The 18,666-nt window shown below is 48.7% G+C and overlaps 1 protein-coding gene across 1 annotated transcript; it reads left to right on the top strand.

Moving 5' to 3' along the window:
- Positions 1 to 3,910: 3,910 nt before the first annotated feature.
- Positions 3,911 to 7,145, top strand: EGR1 (early growth response 1). Its single transcript, XM_036751898.1, has 2 exons — positions 3,911 to 4,459; positions 5,167 to 7,145. The coding sequence occupies exons 1-2, from the start codon at positions 4,174 to 4,176 to the stop codon at positions 6,465 to 6,467; spliced, it is 1,587 nt and encodes a 528-aa protein (XP_036607793.1). The 5' UTR covers positions 3,911 to 4,173; the 3' UTR covers positions 6,468 to 7,145.
- The last annotated feature ends 11,521 nt before the right edge of the window (positions 7,146 to 18,666 follow it).

Genomic DNA, 18,666 nt, shown 5'->3' with positions numbered 1-18,666 from the left:
TCCTGTTTGCCTCCATTTCCTCACCTGTAAAATAAACTGGAGAAGGAAATGGCAAACCAGTATCTCTGCCAAGAAAACCTGAAATGGGGTCATGAAGAGTTGGGCATGACTGAACAAAATTTGTATTACTATTTGTTGTCCATATATTTTGAAGCATCTTGAAGCTCAGACAACATCGTGCCGGTTGTCTTAAGCCCTGGGTCACAATAGGGCTTCCCAAATGAGATCCACAATCACTTAAAAGAGTTTGGCCTAACTATCCACACAGGGAAAAACAAGTGGATGAGGAATGTCTATTGTCCAGATGACTATTTATTAGTATGTGTGGCTTGGCACTGCAAATGAACCACAAACTGATTGCCCCAGAATTGAGCAGGAGGGTTGGGTTGGTGTTATCCACAGTCTCTCAGTGCCAAGGGGGTAATGCATAATGGGCTTGAGTAGGCTGTAACATTACATATGAGGAATTGCACAAGAGGAGAAGTGAAAGGGTGTCATCAGAGAAACTTATGACTGGAAAAAAAGATGAATTGGTGATGCAGCAAGAGGGAAAGTTGGACCATGCATAGGCTTCACCGGTATTCAAGCAATGTCAAGAGAACTAGAAAGCTCCCTGTGGAAGCCCTGTGGTGAATCTAGGAAATATGTGGACTAGACCAGGGGTGAGGGACCTGCCACCTCAAGGCCACAGGAGACCTCGAGGGGCCAGGTTCCCCACCCGGATCTAGACTCTAGAGTCAGGCTGGTCTCAGGCATGAATAAGTTGCTATGTGTATTATTGAAGGGAGTATCCACATTGATGAGATCCAGCCCACTGCAGTCCTGGCACATTTTTGAAGTATTCAGAACTCCACAAAGGAGCGGTTCCTCATTCATCTGTACCCTCAGTAAATGCTGATTGTTGAATTCTCAGACCAAGCAATCTCTGGGGCTTTCTCAAGAACCCTGGAAAAGCATTAGGGTGAGATTTGCATAACAGCCTATATGGGTGACTGTATTCTCCCCAAAGAGTATTTCCAGCCTTGGAGTTCCCAGGCTTCTGTTCCCTAGGCTTTTTCGATTGTTTTAGCTTTGCTCTTGATTCTCACCCTCTCAACCCACAAAGGAATGGACTTCAGGGGCAACATGGGGCTTTCATGTAGATATGACAGAGAACTTAGTGCCAGCCAAGTTGTTATAGTCCTTGCCTCCTTAGAGGTTTTCAGAAAAAAGAGACTCGATCCCCTATAATGCTTTAAGAGCAAACCTACCAGGGGCCCAGAGGCTGGATGGCATGGCCTTGAGAGAGTCCTGTCAGTTTCACAATAATCAAACACACGATTCATTGACCCTTCTTCTAGGGCCTACTGGTTGTAAGTAGATGTCCTGGGAGGGGCAAATAGGGCAGATGTAGTTGGGGAGGAGTAGGCATACCACTGTCTGGGAGTGGGTGGGGGAAGTTTAGGCCAGGGTCCTTTTAAAATCTGGATAATAAAAAGCTTAAAATTGCCCTGAGACTTTTGAGACACCTTTCATAAAATGTGATTTCATTCCTGGGCTGATGAAAACGAAGGAAAAAACCCAGGGAGGAATGTAAAGAAAATCTTTTCTTCTTGCAATTGAAAGAAATCCGACCATCGGCTACTTCAAGTATGACTGGCAGCTAGGTGCTTGAAGACCCTGGCTCCTAGCCTTTCTCTGATCTCGGCAACCTCCAGGATTGCTCCATGCTTCGGCTTTCTTTTTTTCCATCCCCCAAAAACACTGCCGTTAGATTTACGGCCCTAGCTTTGTTGGGCTGGGGATGCAATGGTGGGGGAATCCTGGAGATCAGCCCCCTACCCAAGGCGAAGAGGCTTCCCCCCTCCAAGGAGACCAGAAAGGAAGCACGCAGCTGAATGGAGCAGGAGGGTGGAGCGCTGTTCTGGAGGAGGGAGGGGGCAGGGGAAGTTTCCTTCTAGTTATCTCGGTCCAGGGGAGCCTAGCAGAAATTCCCTCCTCTCGTTTCTTTGCCCCTATAAAAGGGAGGGCGCGGGAGTGGGGGCGGCTGGCTCAGGCTTCCAGCCCCGGCAGCAGTGGGGAGATCCCGGTGTCTGGGCTGCCTCGGCGGCGGCGGATCCCCGGGGACTGCGGGGGGAGCCCGAGCTGGCGGCGCCTGCTCACTTCGCGTTCACTGCGTCGGAGTCTCCCCCAGCCTGGCCGGGTGCCGAGCAGCTGGGGGAGGAGGGGACAGAGAGCGGCGGTGGAAGGCCCCTCCGGGCTCCCCCCGCCCGCCTCCCTGCTTCCCTTCTGGCCCCAGGAGCCTGGAGTGCCCGCTTCAGCCCCTAACCTCTGCGCCCTCCGGCCAGAGACGGGGGGGAGACCGCAGAGTCGAAATGCCCCTCGGTCCTCGCCGCTCCAGCCCCAACCCCCCAAACCAGGGCCACCAGACCGAGTCTCCGGGCTTCCCACATCACCGGGCGGTCCCGCCCCAGCTCTCTGCAGCACTTGTTTTCCCAAACAGATCTAGACGCACCCCCCCACCATCCTCATCCTCTTCCTCCCCATCCCCGGGCCAGCCGCAGAGGCCAGTTTCAGGCTTGGACTATGGGGGGGAAACTGAGGTCCACCGGGGTCCTCTCCCCTATCTCCCCAAGGGAACCTGGTGGTGGAGGTGTTGCGGGGAGGAAGGGGGAGTTGGCGGACCCTGGCCCCCGAAGGACGGGATTCCCTCCAGCCCCTCACTATTCCCAAACGGAAACCCGTCCTCCTGGCTTCGAGGGGGTTGGAAAGGGAGCTTCCCAGCCGTTTCTGCAGGAGGAGCTGGTGAGGGTGGGAGGGTCTCAGGGTCCCCCAGGTTCTTACACCTTTGCGTCCCAGGTACGCACCCTCCTAAGGGCGGCTCACGGAGGATCTCTGCCCGCTCCCCCGGCCCAAAACCCGAAAGGCTGACCTGGGGGGAGTGCACTACCTCCCGCCCCCGCCAACAGGTGCAGAAAATGAGCCGCCCCCGCCCCTCCTATCCCACGGGAACTAAGGAGACGGCAAATGAGGTGGGGGCTGCACGCAGAAGAGGAACGGAGGCGTCCCGGCCTCAGTTTCCTTTTCCTGCCCTTCTCCCACGGCCTGAAACTCGGGGTGTCCTTGCCCCGCCCCTCCCGGCCACGGCCTCCGGCCCCTTCGCCCAGTGCACTCCTCCCCTCCCCGCTCCGCTCCCACGGTCCCAGGAGGTGGGCGGGTAAACCCGGGGATGACGGCTGAGCTCCCCAGCCCGGGCTCGCCCTCGCCCCCGCCCCAGGGACCGGGCTTTCCCAGCCTCCCCAGCCTAGGACAACAGTCCCCGTGGGGAGAGCGGCCGGAGCTGGCGGGCCCCGGTGACCTGGGATCCCTGCCCCCGCCCGCCCCCTCCCCCGCTCGGGCTCCCCTCTCTCGGCCTAGGCGGGGAGGGAGGAGAGGGGAGGAGGGAGGGAGCGAAGTGCAGGGGCCCGGAAACACCAAATATGGAGCAGGAAGGATCCCCCGCCGGAACCGACCTTATTTGGGCAGTGCCTTATTTGGGGTGGCCCGATATGGCCCGGCTGCCCGGGGCTTCCGGCAGAGGCGGGGTGGGAGGGGGGAAATGGGAGGAGGGAGCCCAGGCCTGGGGGTTGGGGACAGCACGGCCCCGGCCGGGGCCCCAGCGGGCCCGAGCGGGCGCCGGAGCCTCGAGGCCGCGCCCGGGAGTGCCTGGCTCGGGCTCGGGCCCCGGGATCCCCGGGGGCCGGGGGCCGAGGGGGAGCGGGGGGAGGGGAGGCGAGCGGGGAGGCCTGGCGTCACGTCGGGTCCTCCCGGCCCGCCCTGCCATATAAGGGCTTCCTGCTTCCCATATATGGCCATGTACGTCAGGCGGGGGGCGGGGCCTGGCCGCTCCGAACCCTTCAAATAGAGGCGGATCCGGGGGAGCTGCGAGAGATTCCAGGCAGCAGAAGTGGGGGAGCCGCCGCAGCCGTCGCCACCGCAGCAGCAGCAGCAGCAGCAAGCCGCCGCAGCCGCCGGGACCAGCCCCAGCCCCAGCCTCCGCACTCGGCAGCCTGCGGGGGCAGAGCCCCGAGGAAGCCCCTCCAAAAGCAAACATTTCGGCCTCCTTGCCATGCTTCACTGAGCCCCGCATGTGAACTGCCCGGTCTCCCGCACAAGCGCCCCTCCGGCCCCAAGCCCGCGTCCGCCCCGTCCACCATGGCTGCGGCCAAGGCGGAGATGCAGCTGATGTCCCCGCTGCAGATCTCGGACCCCTTCGGCTCATTCCCTCACTCGCCCACCATGGACAACTACCCCAAGCTGGAGGAGATGATGCTGCTGAGCTCGGGGGGGCCCCAGTTTCTCGGCGCCGCCGGCGGACCTCCCGAAGGCAGTGGCGGTGGGGGAGGCGGCGGAGGAGGTGGCAGCAGCAGCAGCGGCGGCACGGCTGGTTTCAATCCCCAAGGGGAGGCCGGCGAGCAGCACTTCGAGCACCTGGCTGCAGGTAAGCGGTGGCCACAGCGATGGACTTCCTTCCCCTCGCCTCTTCCTCCCAGCCCGGGGTTTTATGCTGCTATTTGGGAGAAGGAGATCAAACAAACAAAAACAAACCGAGAAGGCCCCCATGCCACCTTCTCAGCCCCCGGGGGTTTGTGCCCAGGAGGGAGAGTTTGTCTGAGCAAGACGCTATCCCCCCCGTACCGCCTCTAAGAGGCTGAGTGCTGCCCTGGAACCGGGCATGCCCGGTGGAGGATCCCTGGGCTGTTGTTTTGGCTGGAGATGTGCTGGGGCTGCGTGGGTGGGTGGGGGTGGAGGAGGAAAAATGAGCTCTCCCTAGACAGGAGCCAACCCCCTGTCCCCTATAGTGAAAGGACTGTGATGCACGGGCTGGGAATACCCCGAGGAGGGAGCAGAAGGGGGTGGGGGGTCCTGGCGTTGCTGGGGAGGCGTCAGGACTAGCCGGGGATCCCTCGCCTGCTGTGATGCGGAGCCCTGGTAACTGCAGTAGAGGGGGGATTCTCCATATTTGCGTCAGCTGTTGTTGAAATGGGCTCTGCCGCTGGAGCTCTTCCAGGAACATTGCAATCTGCTGCTATCAATTATTAACCAGCCCGGTAGTCGATGGCCCCGGCAGCAGCCAGTAGCAGCCTTTACCTCTCCAAAAGAGATCTTGCTCCAGTAACACGGATTGTTCTCTTTTCTCCTCGCTAGACACTTTTCCTGACATCCCACTGAATACGGAGAAGGTGCTATCGGAGACAAGCTACCCTAATCAGCCCACCCGGTTGCCCCCAATTACCTACACCGGCAGATTCTCCTTGGAGCCAGCCCCCAACAGTGGCAACACTCTGTGGCCAGAGCCACTTTTCAGCCTCGTCAGTGGACTCGTGAGCATGAGTAACCCACCGGCCACCTCTTCGGCAGCCCCATCTCCGACAGCCTCCTCTTCCTCTTCTTCACAGAGTCCCCCACTGAGCTGTGCAGTGCAATCCAGTGAGAGCAGCCCCATCTACTCAGCAGCTCCCACATTCCCCACTCCCAACCCTGAGATCTTTCCTGAGCCACAAAACCAGGCCTTCCCTAACTCAGCAGGCTCAGCTCTCCAGTACCCACCACCTGCTTATCCCACCTCCAAGGGCAGTTTCCAGGTGCCCATAATCCCAGACTATCTGTTCCCACAGCAGCAGGGCGAGTTGGGCTTGGTCCCACCAGACCAGAAACCCTTTCCAAGCTTGGAGAGCCGAACCCAGCCTTCCCTCACCCCACTGTCCACCATCAAGGCTTTTGCCACACAGACTGGCTCCCAAGATCTGAAGACCCTCAACACCACCTATCAGTCTCAGCTTGTCAAGCCGAGTCGCATGCGCAAGTACCCCAACAGACCCAGCAAGACACCCCCCCATGAGCGTCCCTACGCCTGCCCCGTGGAGTCCTGTGACAGGCGCTTTTCTCGTTCTGATGAGCTGACTCGCCATATCCGAATCCACACAGGCCAGAAGCCCTTCCAGTGTCGCATCTGCATGCGAAATTTCAGCCGAAGCGACCACCTCACCACTCACATCCGTACTCACACGGGAGAGAAGCCCTTTGCCTGTGACATCTGTGGGAGAAAGTTTGCTCGGAGTGACGAGCGCAAGAGGCACACAAAGATTCACCTTCGACAGAAGGAAAAGAAAGCAGACAAGGGTGTCTCGGCCTCTGTGGCCTCCTCCTCCCTCTCTTCATACCCATCCCCTGTCGCTACCTCCTACCCATCCCCTGCTACCACTTCCTACCCATCTCCAGTACCCACCTCCTATTCTTCTCCTGTGTCATCATCCTACCCCTCTCCAGCACACAGTGGTTTCCCCTCACCCTCTGTGGCCACCACGTACTCCTCTGTCACCTCTGCCTTTCCACCCCAGGGCATTACCAGCTTCCCCTCCTCAGCCGTCACCAACTCCTTCAGCGCATCAACGGCGCTTTCGGACATGACGGCTACATTTTCTCCCAGGACAATTGAAATATGCTAAAAAAGAAAAAAAAAAACAAAAACCCCCCCTACACAAGACTCAACTGGGACAGGAGGGGAAGATGGCCAGGTGGGGGGGAAGGGGAGGACTCTTACACGTAAAGAGTTCTGACCCTGCTCCCCAGTCCCCAAATTATGAGTGGGGAATATTCACCAATAACCCTTTCTACCCCGTTCCTCTTCTCATATCCCCTATTACCCTTTGACTTCAGCTGCCTGAAACAACCATGTCCAAGTTCTTCACCTCTATTCCAAGGACTTGACTTGCATGGATTTTGGATATATCATTTCAGTTTCATTTCACCAATGCCCTCCCCATCCCTCCCTTTGATGCTAGAAAATCGAGTTGGTAAGATGGGGAAACTGAGCTCTGACGCTCAGCCCCCTTCCTTTTTGCCCCTGTACAGTGTCCGTGCCATGGATTTTGTTTTCCTTGGGGTACTCTTGATGTGAAGAAAATTTGCATATTCATATTGTAATTATTTGGAATTAGGGCCTCATTTTGTTTAAGGGGAAAAAAAGGCAAAGAAACAAGTTTAGCAATGGTAATTCTTCTTTTGTGAGATGCTGTGATGAGTTTGAAGCTTCTTTTTGAAACAGCAATTTCTAGGTATTAATCAGCATGTGTCAGAGTGATGTTCCGTTTACTTTGTAAATATCAAACCAACTTGTGCTCTCACATGTGGCAAAAAAAAGTTGTGTTTTTCTTCCTTTGGAGGTTCCCCCTCCTATTTTGTTTTCGAAGTTCCATGTCTTGGTGCCTTTTTGTGTGAATGCCTCGCTGACGCCTTGACACGTACACGTGCGTTGTGCAGGAATGAGGATTACCCACCTCTGGCCTTGATGGGGTGGGAGGCAGGGAAAGACGATTCCAGGGAGGCTTTGGGAGCAAGAATGGGGAAAGAGGGCTGAGCTCCGCTTTCATTTCTCCGGAATGTGAGCAGCAAAAAAACAAAACTAAACCTGAACTCTCAAAAGTCTATTTTTGTAACTGAAAATGTCAATTTATAAATCTATTCAGGAGTTGGAATGTTGTAGTTACCTACTGAGTAGGCAGCGGATTTTTTGTATGTTATGAACATGCGGTTCATTATTTTGTGGTTTTCTTTTTACTTTGTATTGTGTTTGCTTAAACAAAGTGACTGTTTGGCTTCTAAAACACATTGAATGCGCTTTACTGCCAATGGGATATGTGGTGTAATATCCTTCAGAAAATTAAAAAGAAAATAAAGACCTGTGGTTGGGTGTATTTTTCCCAAGAGAAGGAGAGAATCTAAACAGTGCTTCTAGTGAGGGAGATGGGATTTCCTGGGGGGCCTAAGGGAGGCCTGTTCTGACTGGGGTGGGGGAGAAGGGGGGGGCGGGGTGGAGCGATCAGAGAGGGAAAGAGGATTACAATTTGTCTAGTTTATTCTGCCTTAGTCTCTACCTAGGACAAGGCGGGGAAGTCCTTTGGGGCTTGAAAACGGTGGTTAGGTTCTTGCTAACTTTAGCTGGGTCCTGGCTTGCTGCCAATCTCTGGGGAAAGCCCCTAGCACTCTTCCTTGTGACTCCTGCCAAAAGTGGGGGGATGTATCAGCACACTGTGGGAGTGTGAGGATGAGCCACTTGAGGACTCGATGGAAATCAGGGTTCAAGGGAATTACTACCGTCATATCACCACGTAGAAAATGTTTTTTGAAAGCTTGAGGGCATAGATACTTTGGGACACAGTGAAACCAAGATTAAGACCAGGCCTGGTCTGGGTCTGCCCAGTTTATACTTCCCCTGATTCCTAGTTGTCTGTCTGGGGTGGGAAAAATAGAAAGAGAAAACCAATTTTTAAGCCAAGAAGCCTTCCAGGAAGAAAAGCTTGTCCATTTGCCAGCTGGAGCCAATACACACCCCTGGCAGTAGCCAAGGGGAGCAAGGCGCTGAGGCAAAGCATGTCAAGGTTAGTGTCAAGGGTCTTTGGCTAGTGCCAGGACAGTCTTTGGAATAGAGAAGTATTTGGGACTCAATTCTCACCCCCATCTCCACCCTCCTTAGAGACATATCTGTCACTCGATTCCCACCTCCTCCCTTCGAACATACTTCAACTCTGGAGAGCAGCAATTTTCTTAAGGTGTATGGAGACAGTCAAGAAAGAACCTAGAACCTCATGGGAATGTTTACTAGCCATTATGTAGACAGCTAGTCCTGATTTATGACTGGTTTTCAGTGACTGGTTAGGTAGGATCAGGAAAGGTCATTTTCCTCTTTCTTCCTATTCTTCCCTTCTTCCTTCCTTTCTCCTACCTACCAAGGAAGCCAGCCATCAGGCCCCCATGACAAAAGTTCTTTGACAGCAACCACTATCAATGGGGCTTAAACAAATACTATCCACCCCAGACTTTCTGCTAGGATCCAACTTTAGCCATGTGATAACCACTTTGGGCTTCCATTTTTGTCCTCTGCTTGAAGCCCATTTTTTGTTCCCTAAAATTCCAAACTTTCTCTGCTTGAGGTAATTGTGTGCATGTGTGTTTGGAAGTTGACTGGGGGAACAAGCAAACAGAATAGCCTTGGGAGGAAGAGATACATAATGTCAAAGGGGGCAATACAAACCCCTCAGCTTGGAGGGCCAAAGTGTTCCATGACCTGGTTTTTTTTCTGACAAAAACTATTCTGAATGTAGGTCATTGGAAAAGGGTCTTTTAATAAGCATTTTGTCCTAGAGTTCCACCCACCCACAGCAGCGGACTCTACTAGGTACCATCCATCTTCAAAGCTCTACCTCGTACCTGCACCAACTTTTAATATCCTTTCCTAGGCCTAGGGAATACAAGCTTGCCCATTGTAAAAGTAAACATTTAGAAATGCCCCCCCAACCTCCTCTCAGGAGTCAGAGGATCATAGAAGGAACCTCAGAAGTCACAGGAATTTTAGAATTAGAAGGGAACACACAAGGGAACATAAGTCCCCCAGTGTCACCTGACAAGTGAGCAAGTCATTGAGCCTCTGCTTCAAGACCTTCAATGAGGGGGAACATTGCCCCCCTACCTCTCAAGGCAAGCCCATTCCACATTCAAAGAGCTATCTTATCTAGTTAACATATAAAACCTGAATTTACATCTTTAGAACGTCTACTCTGGGGGCAAGCAGAACAGGTTTAATACATCCCATACTTAAGATTACTATTATGTTCCTTCATAAAGTTTTACCCCAGGTTCTTTCAGGCTGTCTTTGAAGATACGACATATGAACTTCAAAGATGAAAGTTCTAAAACCAACTTAGGATTGCTCTTAAACTGCTGTGCCAACAGAACTTTAAAACAGTACTCCAGATGTGGCCTACGTATCACCTCTTTTATTCCTCAAAGCTAAGGCTGTCTTAATAGGTCAAGGTTAAACCATAGCTAGCTCCTTTTGTCTGCCACATGTGGTACCCTCCCAGATCTTTTTCAGAAAAGCTATGTCATAACATCTTATACTTATCTGTTTTTTGAACCCTCCATACATTTAATTCAAAACTTTATAATGAATCCCTACTAACTTTCATTATTAATCCAATCCAGCCTGTAGAACTTCTTTGAAAACTTTGCTGTGAATCCAGTACGTTAGCTATCCCTCTCAGCTAATGTCCACTTTAAAAGGATGTCGTCTAAATGCCTTGACATATTAAAGAACATCCCAGGGCCCCAAGTACAAACATCCCTAGAGAGTTCCATTGGAGACCAATTTCTTCCAAGTTGACATTGAGCCATAGAGTTGATCATTCAGCCAATTCAAACTGCAACTAATTGTATTACCAATCACATGATTCTCCATTTTTTCTATAAAAATAGCATGAGATCTTTTATCAAACAGAATGCTAAAAATCTAGGTAAAGTCATATATCTATGGCATTCATTCCCTTGTGCCACCAGGTTAGTAACCTTGTCAAAGATATAAGCGTAGTCTGCTATGCCCTTGCTCTTGCTGAAGCCAGGTCCAGCTTTTTGGGATTACTTAGTGAACCATTTCTTTAATGAGCTTGCATTCTAAGGTTTTCCCAGGAACCAAAATCAAGCTCACTGGCCTATATAGAATGTTATATCTGCCTTGTTCTCTTCCCTCTTTTTAAAAATCAGGCCATTTTTACTTCTCCCAGTCCCTCTCATATTTCTCCATAATCTTTCACATATGAGAGCCGTCATTATCCATAGGTTTCTAAACAGGGTATCAAAGGAGGAATGCTAGTTTACCTAGAACAATTTTGTAATATCAGATCTTTGAGTGATCTCTGAGCAAAATCATGAATTTTATAGACTTTTAAGGCAAAGCTTTTGATAAAGCAAAGAACATGGGAAGCTGTAGACTAGATAATAATACAAAGAGTTCAGAGTTGGTTAGATGGCTGGACTCAGTATTGTCTTGAATGGTTCAGCGTCAGCTTGAAAAGGAGGTGGTCCCCAGTGGAATACCCCCAGGTATGTGTGGGCTTGGTGCTGTGGATGTTTAACATTTTTAGCAAACATCTAAGTGGGGAAAGATAGTTAACATCATACTCTGCAAAGTCCAGATCTAAAAAGATCTTGACAAGTTAGAATCAGGCAGAATAAATACGATGAAATCCTAAAGTCTTGATAAATACATAGAAAGATAAAATGTTAATTGATGACACAAGTTTGCTTGAAAAAGACCTGGTGGAGGCAGACCTCATTGGAAGAGGTCGTTAGCAGGAAGTACAGTGAGCTCCTGCCTAAAACTTCTTCAAACAAATCTAGAAAATGCACCAGTACAAATCCTGATGGGCAAAACTTGCCCTAATGGGCAAGAAGATCATAGTGAATCATTTTTCCAGCCCTGATCAACACAGGGAGACAGATAGAGATGAGGATAGAAGTCTTGTTGCTCGGAGACAAGGTTGGCCAATGTGTGAGCATGTTTCAAGGAGCATATTCCAGCACAGGGGTGCTTGGAAGTCTGCTTTTCCCCCTGTACTGTTTTCCTGAGTAAATTTTCTTGGATGTTGTAAGCTTTGGCTTCTGGAATATCTTATTCCAAGCTTTCTGATTCTTTACAGTGGTGGCTGCTAAATCATGTGTGATTAAGACTGTGGCTGCTTGCAGTATTTTTTTCCTTTGACTTGGATGGGTTTTTAGCTATATGCCTGGGAGTTTCATCTGGTGGTTTCTTTCAGGAGTTATCTGGGCATTCTATTTCCACTTTGCCCTTTGCTCTTTTTCGGTCATGGTTTTATCTACTCAATCTGTTTTCTGTGTCAGTTATTTTTGCTATGCAATACGATAAATCTATCTTTTCAAGTCTTTTGACTTTATTTTAATATTTCTTGTCTCATGGAATCATTGGCTTCTATTGTTTCATTCTAATTTTTAAGGGACTAAACAAGGATAAACTGGTTTACATTCTAATATGAGGAGATAATCATGTATGCCCACTGAATCCTATCATCATCAGGAGTCATCGAAGGAAGGAATCTAATGAAACAGAAGACCCGGGAGTGGTTCTGTTGTGTCTTGATCTCAAAAGAAGAATGGAAAAAGAAGGGAAGGGAAGATACACTAGAGGAGAAAGGAAAAAGAGAAGTCTGGGAATATTATTCTATCACACAAAGTCTAGAAATTGAAGTCTACAAAAATGAAGAGAAGGGGAGTAGCTGACAGTTGAACCTTATTCTCATCTGAACTGGTCAAAGGAAGGAAGAATACATACATGCACATTAAGTACACACATAGAGTTGGGTATAGAAATACATTTAACACATCAGGGAAATAGGAAGGAATGGGGAGAAGGAAGGGAGAAGCAGGGGAATCAGAGGGGAGGAAGGTAGATTAAAGGAGGTATGTTCTAAGCAAAACAAACTCTAAGTTAGATTGTACCAAAAAGATATCTTTTTGAGGTGGCAAAGAATTGGGGAATGGCTGTGTACGGATGTCACGGCATGTTACTGTGCTGAAGAAAATGGTGAAAGGAATAGTTTCAGAGAAACCTAGGGGGGACTTGTATGAACTGACAATGCAGAGTTAGGTCTATGCAAGGTGACTGGTATGAAGTGATGGATGCTAGTGTTAACTTGCAGAGGTAAAACCCAATCATTGCATCATCTCCTCTCCTGCCTGAGGAATCTATGTTTATGAAGAGCAGGGCTACCTGTTCTTCCCTGTTTCCTATTTGCTCATCCACGGGCCTCAAAGCACTCATTGACATCAAACAGCTCCCCAAGCTGGCTAGCTGAGACCTGATCGTGTTAAGAAGCTGATTGCCAGGGGCATCTGGATGGTACAATGAGTGGAGCACCGGCCCTGGAGTCAGGAGGACCTGAGTTCAAATGTGGCCTCACACACTTGACATACTTACTAGCTGTGTGACCTTGGGCAAGTCACTTAACCCCAATTGCCCTGCCTTCTCCCCTCAGCAAAAAAAGTTGATTGCTACTTGGTGACATTTCCTCTGGTTTCCAAGGACGAGCTCCTTCTCTGTTTGGCATTCAAAGTTCTTCACAACCTATAACACCTTTCCAGGCTTGTTTCGAGTTACTCTCCTTCATACCCTCTCTGATCCAGTGGAATGTCCTCCTTACTGTTCCTATGCCATGGCATTCCATTTCCCATCCCCCACCCCTTTTTTATAGACCCACACCATGAATTCATCCTTCTCCTTCCTTGCTTCTGCTTCCTGACATCCCTAGCTTCTTCCAAAACTCAGTTCAGGTGCCACTACCTACATGTAGCTTACCAGATCTCCTCAGCTGCTGCTAGTGCCCTCTCTTTATCGTATAGATTTCGTATATGAAAGGCAGTGTGGTTTACTGGATAGACTGCTTATTGTAAGCCTCGGAGCCAGAAAGGGCCTGGGTTTGAGTACTGCCTCTGACACGTAGCAGATTCAACTTGCATTGATGTAGAGGGAATTTGCCCATCGGGGAATTCCCTGTACTAAGGAAATCCCAGTATCTCATAGGCAGGGTGTCCCAAAAGTCTTAGTGCGCTTTGAATTTTTAATAGCTTTATCTATGTGCAGTCTTGTTCTCCAATCCACCCACCCACCAATATAATATAAGCTTCTTGAGGGCCAAGATGACTTTATTTCTGTCTTAGTATAAACCTAGCACCCAACAGAGCACCTGGCACATTGACAGTCTTGGTGATTATTGATTGATGGAGGAATGGCAAATGGGTATAGAGGGAGAAAAGAGGAGAAAGAAGGGGGAGGAAGAGAAGGACAGAGAGAAAGAAGAAATCATCTGGGCCTCAGGTGAATATGACCTAATGTATTTAAGACACGGGGAAACAAGAGTTGAGGAGTAATATTGCACCAGATCAGCACAGAGGGGGAATGGTTTTGTCACCAGCCCTTTGCCGCCATGTCTGGTGGCTAACCGGTTCTTAAATGTATGTGGTTAGGGAAGCCATCTTGCATCTTGCCTATGAGCCTGTCTCTAGAGACCGATTGTGTCAATCTAGTCATAGATAGAAAGTAAGAAGGCATATCAGAAGCCAACTTGTACAACCCCCTTCAGAGTCCTCAGAGAGCCAAATGGAGTCTTACACATGTGGGATGAAACAGCCCAGAGGGGAGAAATGTCTTACCCAAGGTCACACAGGTCAAGTGGCAGGGCTAAGATTTGAACCCAGGTCCCATGACTCTAAGTACAGCAACCATGCTGATTTTCCTTCATAGCTTTAGGGGTAAAATTCCAAGCCCACTCAACTGGGGACAGATGTGCGTGTGTGCATGTGTACATGTGTGTGTATTGAGACGTTGTAGAGTAAGATCCCAGAATAATAGAATCTTAGGCCTGAAAGATCTCCTCATTCTTTTGTTTGCCATTCAGTCTTCCAGTTGTGTCGGCTCTTCAGGACTCACGCCGGGCCCTTGGAACCTCCATTATCTCTCCAAATCTGTGCAGGATCTTTAATCACTGTTTCCACGACACCATCCATCCATCTCATCCTCTGCCGTCTCCTTTTCCTTCTGTCTTCAGTCTTTCCCAACATCAGGGTCTTTTCCAATGAGTCTTGTCTTCTATGTGGCCAAAGTATTTAAGCTTCAACTTCAGTATTTGACCTTCCAGTGAGGAATCTGAGGAATCCAAATGATTAATGCCCAGGGTCACACAGTACATTTTTGAAGAGGAATTTGAACCCAGATCCTCTCCACCTCCTTATTTCACAGGCCATTAACAAAATTTGCTCACCTGAACAAGAATCTTCTTTACAGCACACCCATCAAGGCGCATCCAGTTTTTAGTCGAAGACGTCTAGTGGCAGGGACTTTCTTCACTCCTCTGGGGGGCAATGTCCTTCCTTTGGATAGCTTTAACTGCTAGGTTTCCCTGCTGAGGCTTGTCTCAGTCTTGCCCCTCTCACATCGAACATCCCAGTTTTAAAAGCCCTTTGGTGAATGTGAACTTTGCCACACACTAGGTATCTAAGATCTAAGTTTACTGGCATAAATGGAGTTAAAGGCAAGAGCATAGAATATTGGGCTTCAAGAACTGGAGGAGGTGCCCAACAGCCTAAGTAATCCTTAAACATAGGCTTGGACTAGAAAGAGTAAGAGCAGGCTACTTCCTCCCTCTATCTCTCCCTCCCTCCCTTCCTCCCTCTCTCCTCTCTTCTCTCTCTCTCTCTCTCTCTCCTCTCTCTCACCTCTCTCCCTCTCCCTCTCTCCTCTCTCTCTCTCTCTCCCTCCCTCTCTCTCTCTGTCTCTCTCCTCTCTCTCATCTCTCTCCTTCTCCCTCTCCCTCTCTCTCTCATTCAATAAATGGTATACTGTGTTGTAGGGCTATGTTTGAGGCACTGTGGGAACTCTTACTTGTCCAGTTCAGGAGATTCAATGAATGGACTCCTGATTGCAAAGATTTGCAGAGGCTGACGAAGTTCGGATTTGGCTGGATAAGTTATTTTGGGGTTGAGAGGCACACTTCTAACCCTTCCTTTAGAAAATCCTTGCCCTCAAGAACTACATTGTGCTGGGAGGAGACAACATTCATGCAGTTGGGTAATGTGTGCTGTTTACATACCAGTCATCTAGGACTTACCTAAGGATTTTCACATGGACTCTGACTTCTCCTGGGGAATCATTCTCTCTCCTTGGCTCCTTGCCAGCTGGAGTACTTCAAGAAACCTCTAAATATACTCATGGAGGTTTCTCTAAATGTGGATGACATGGCCCTCAGCTCTCACACAGGTGTCACTCAAGGTATTAAATACACATTGGGCATGGGACATTTTCATTTTACCATCATGGAAAATGCAGAAGATGAAAAAGATTCCGAGTTTATGAGCAGATCCGGAGCAGTCATAATGAGTGAACCCATTCTGTTTTTTCCCCATCCCCACCTGAACCCAGAAGACAAACCCCCTTTGGGGGCTGCTGAACGATTTCTTCCCACTGGCCTAAGACCCTGTCTGAGCAACTCACAGCACTGGCAGGGGAGGAGGCCAGGTCCATTTCCAACTTTTCAGCGAGTGAGCGCTCCAGTCCTGTAGCTCCAGAGACCATGTTGGTAATATTTTCATATTAGGATCACTTCTCTAAAGCCATGGAAAAATAATTACATTTCTCCATCTGCTATGGACTGTGGCAGGAACTCTGTCAATGCCCGGGGTCCTGCCATATCTTGGGCACAGAAAATCCATTCTCAGGAACTTCATCATACTCACTGATCTGTGCTCAGAAAGAAAATCAGAAAGACGGAACAGCATATAGCAACTTGTGGTCCTTGAACTCCCCCTCAGAGAGCAAAGCACCTCACCTGTGGATTTCTCTTGCTAGTCACCATTAACTCAGTAGTATATATTGTAAGGGGGGGGGTTAGGATTTCTGCCCCCACCTTGCTGGATGCTAGAAGAAGGCCCTGGAGGAAAGTCAAAGAAGGAATCCTGAATAAGTGTGAAAGCCACCCACCCAGCTCAATTTTTATAGACCACAAGAAAGGAAGGCGGTTTCTCTGACAATTAATAAGCCTTTATTGAGTTCCTACTGTGTGTCTAGCACCAGTATACAAAGACAAAAATGAAGCAGTCCCTTGCTCCTAAGAAGCTCACATTCTGTCAGCACAAATGACACGTGCACTATAGGCGTAGTAATCAGAAGGGGAAGCAGTAGCAGCTGGTGGGATTGAAAAAGGTTTCTTTTAACTTGCGATGAATGTGAAAGCAGAATTTGGTGATGACCTAGACTTACCAGACATCTTGGAGGCAAGTCCCAGACACGTAGGAACCAATTGAAAGTTTTCTGTCATCTTTTAGCAAGAACCTGGTCCCGTATGTTTTACCTTCTATGGAGAGGAGCCCCTCAAATGCCTCAAAGAGGCCAGGAAATTCTGCAGTCTCATTAAGCTCATTGGCAAATTCATTAAGCTGAGCCATACAAAAGAAGAGAGAGATGGAGGGGGGGACTTTGGAGAAGGCCACTAAAGATAAGCGAGCATAAGCCCGAGCAAAGCCAGCCTGGGCAGGAGGGAGCACTCTAGATAGAAACAAAGGAATCTAGTTAGGTAATGGTGACTAGCAGGAGAAATCCATGGTGAGGTGCTTGCCCAGGTGATCTGAGAGGAAAGTTCAAGGATCTTCAGTTACTAGCTGCCATCTGATTGTTTCTTTTTTAAGCACAGATGACCAGTGAGTAGAGTTCCTGACAAAATAAGTCCAAGAGGAAGAGAGTGTTAACATTTGGAAGGTTTGATCAAGACTCTTGTAGCTGAGCAATGTCAGAAGGAAGCTTAGGGATTTAAGAGGCAGAGAGGAGTAGGAAGAACATTTCCCACATGGGACACTACCTGTGCAAAGTCAGAGAGGCAGGAGATGAAATGTCATTTACAGAGGACCAGTCAGTAGACCAATAGGACTGGAATGGAGAATGGGAGTAATTCAATTATAAACCATAGATTCAGTCTATTGCTCCCTAGCACCGGCCCTCTCCTCCAGGATCCCAAGGTTCCCTTTTCCCATCCTTGAGGAATGAATGAATAAAATGTATGCATGCAATAAAAAAGACAGGAACTCATTCATCCATCTTTGTATTGGCCATTCGGGTCTTGTTCATAATAGATGTTCCCAAAATGCTCGTTGAATTGAATCTCTTGGATTAGCTTGTCATACCCACATGTACAAAAATATTTATAGCAGCTCTTTTTGTGTTGGCACAGAATTAGAAACTGAGGGGATGGCCAACAACTGGAACAAGTTGTGGTATATGAACACAATGGAATAATTATGCTGTGAGAAATGAGCAGCTGGATTTCAGAAAAACCTGGAAAGACTTTGAGCTGATGTGAAGTGAACCAAGAGAACACTGTATACAGTAACAGAAACGTTGTTCAATGACCGGCTTCGATAGACGGCTCTTCTCAGCAATGCAACGTACACACAGCTCCGGAAGACTTGTGATGGAAAATGCCATCCACATCCAGACAAAGAACTTAGGAGTCTGAATGCAGATCAGACCAAAGCTGATCAGATCAAAATCTCTCTCTCTCTCTCTCTTTCTTTTTTCTTTCTTGTTCTTTCTTTCTTTGTTCTGATTGCTCTTTCACAACATGACTACTCTTTAATATGATTGTATACGTATAGCCTATATCAGATGCATGCTGTCTTGGGGAGGTGGGGAGGGGAGGGAGGTAGAAAATTTAGAACTCAAAATCTTATAAAAGTGAATGTTGAAAACTAAAAATAAATAATTTTTTTTTTAAAAAAGGTGAATGTTGAAAACTATCTTTGCATGTAATTGGAAAAAATAAAAATACTATTAAGTGGAGAAAAAAGAATTAGCTGGTCACAGCGAATAAATTTGTCTGGAAACCCTTTGGATTCCTTCTCTTGGGATTGCTTCTCCTGTTCCCCAGCATCCCAGATTCCCCTGGTAATCTGTAGAGCTCCCTCTCACACAGGCCGGCTTTGCTCAGGCTTTATACTCTCTTATCTTTTGTCTCTTTCTCCAGTTTCCCTCCTGACTCTCTGGCCTTACTCCTGTCCCTAACTGCAGGTACTCTCTGAATGCTTGTGCCCCTCTCACAGGAGACAGATAGCTGCCCTAGCACTCAGCAGGATTCAACCTACCTATAGTAAAAATGGGCTTCTTTTGATCTTTCTCCACATAATATGGAGCTATTAATACCCTTTATCATTTTTATTGCTCTGTCCTAAACTCCTTCCTATTTGTTTGTGTCTTCTTTGGCAAGAAGCTGCCTGGGACAGAACTGGGTACATTATCATTAACTTACTCAGTTC

This window comes from Trichosurus vulpecula, chromosome 3 (genome assembly GCF_011100635.1).
Source record: "Trichosurus vulpecula isolate mTriVul1 chromosome 3, mTriVul1.pri, whole genome shotgun sequence".
NCBI lineage: Eukaryota > Metazoa > Chordata > Mammalia > Diprotodontia > Phalangeridae > Trichosurus > Trichosurus vulpecula.
This window is presented reverse-complemented; position numbering and strand designations above follow the sequence as displayed.

Excerpts from the sequence above, each read along its gene's own strand:
- EGR1 (XM_036751898.1), top strand. The coding sequence starts at position 4,174 with ATGGCTGCGGCCAAGGCGGAGATGCAGCTGATGTCCCCGCTGCAGATC. Across the intron at positions 4,460-5,166 it reads CTTCGAGCACCTGGCTGCAG|ACACTTTTCCTGACATCCCA; the intron begins GTAAGCGGTGGC and ends TCTCCTCGCTAG.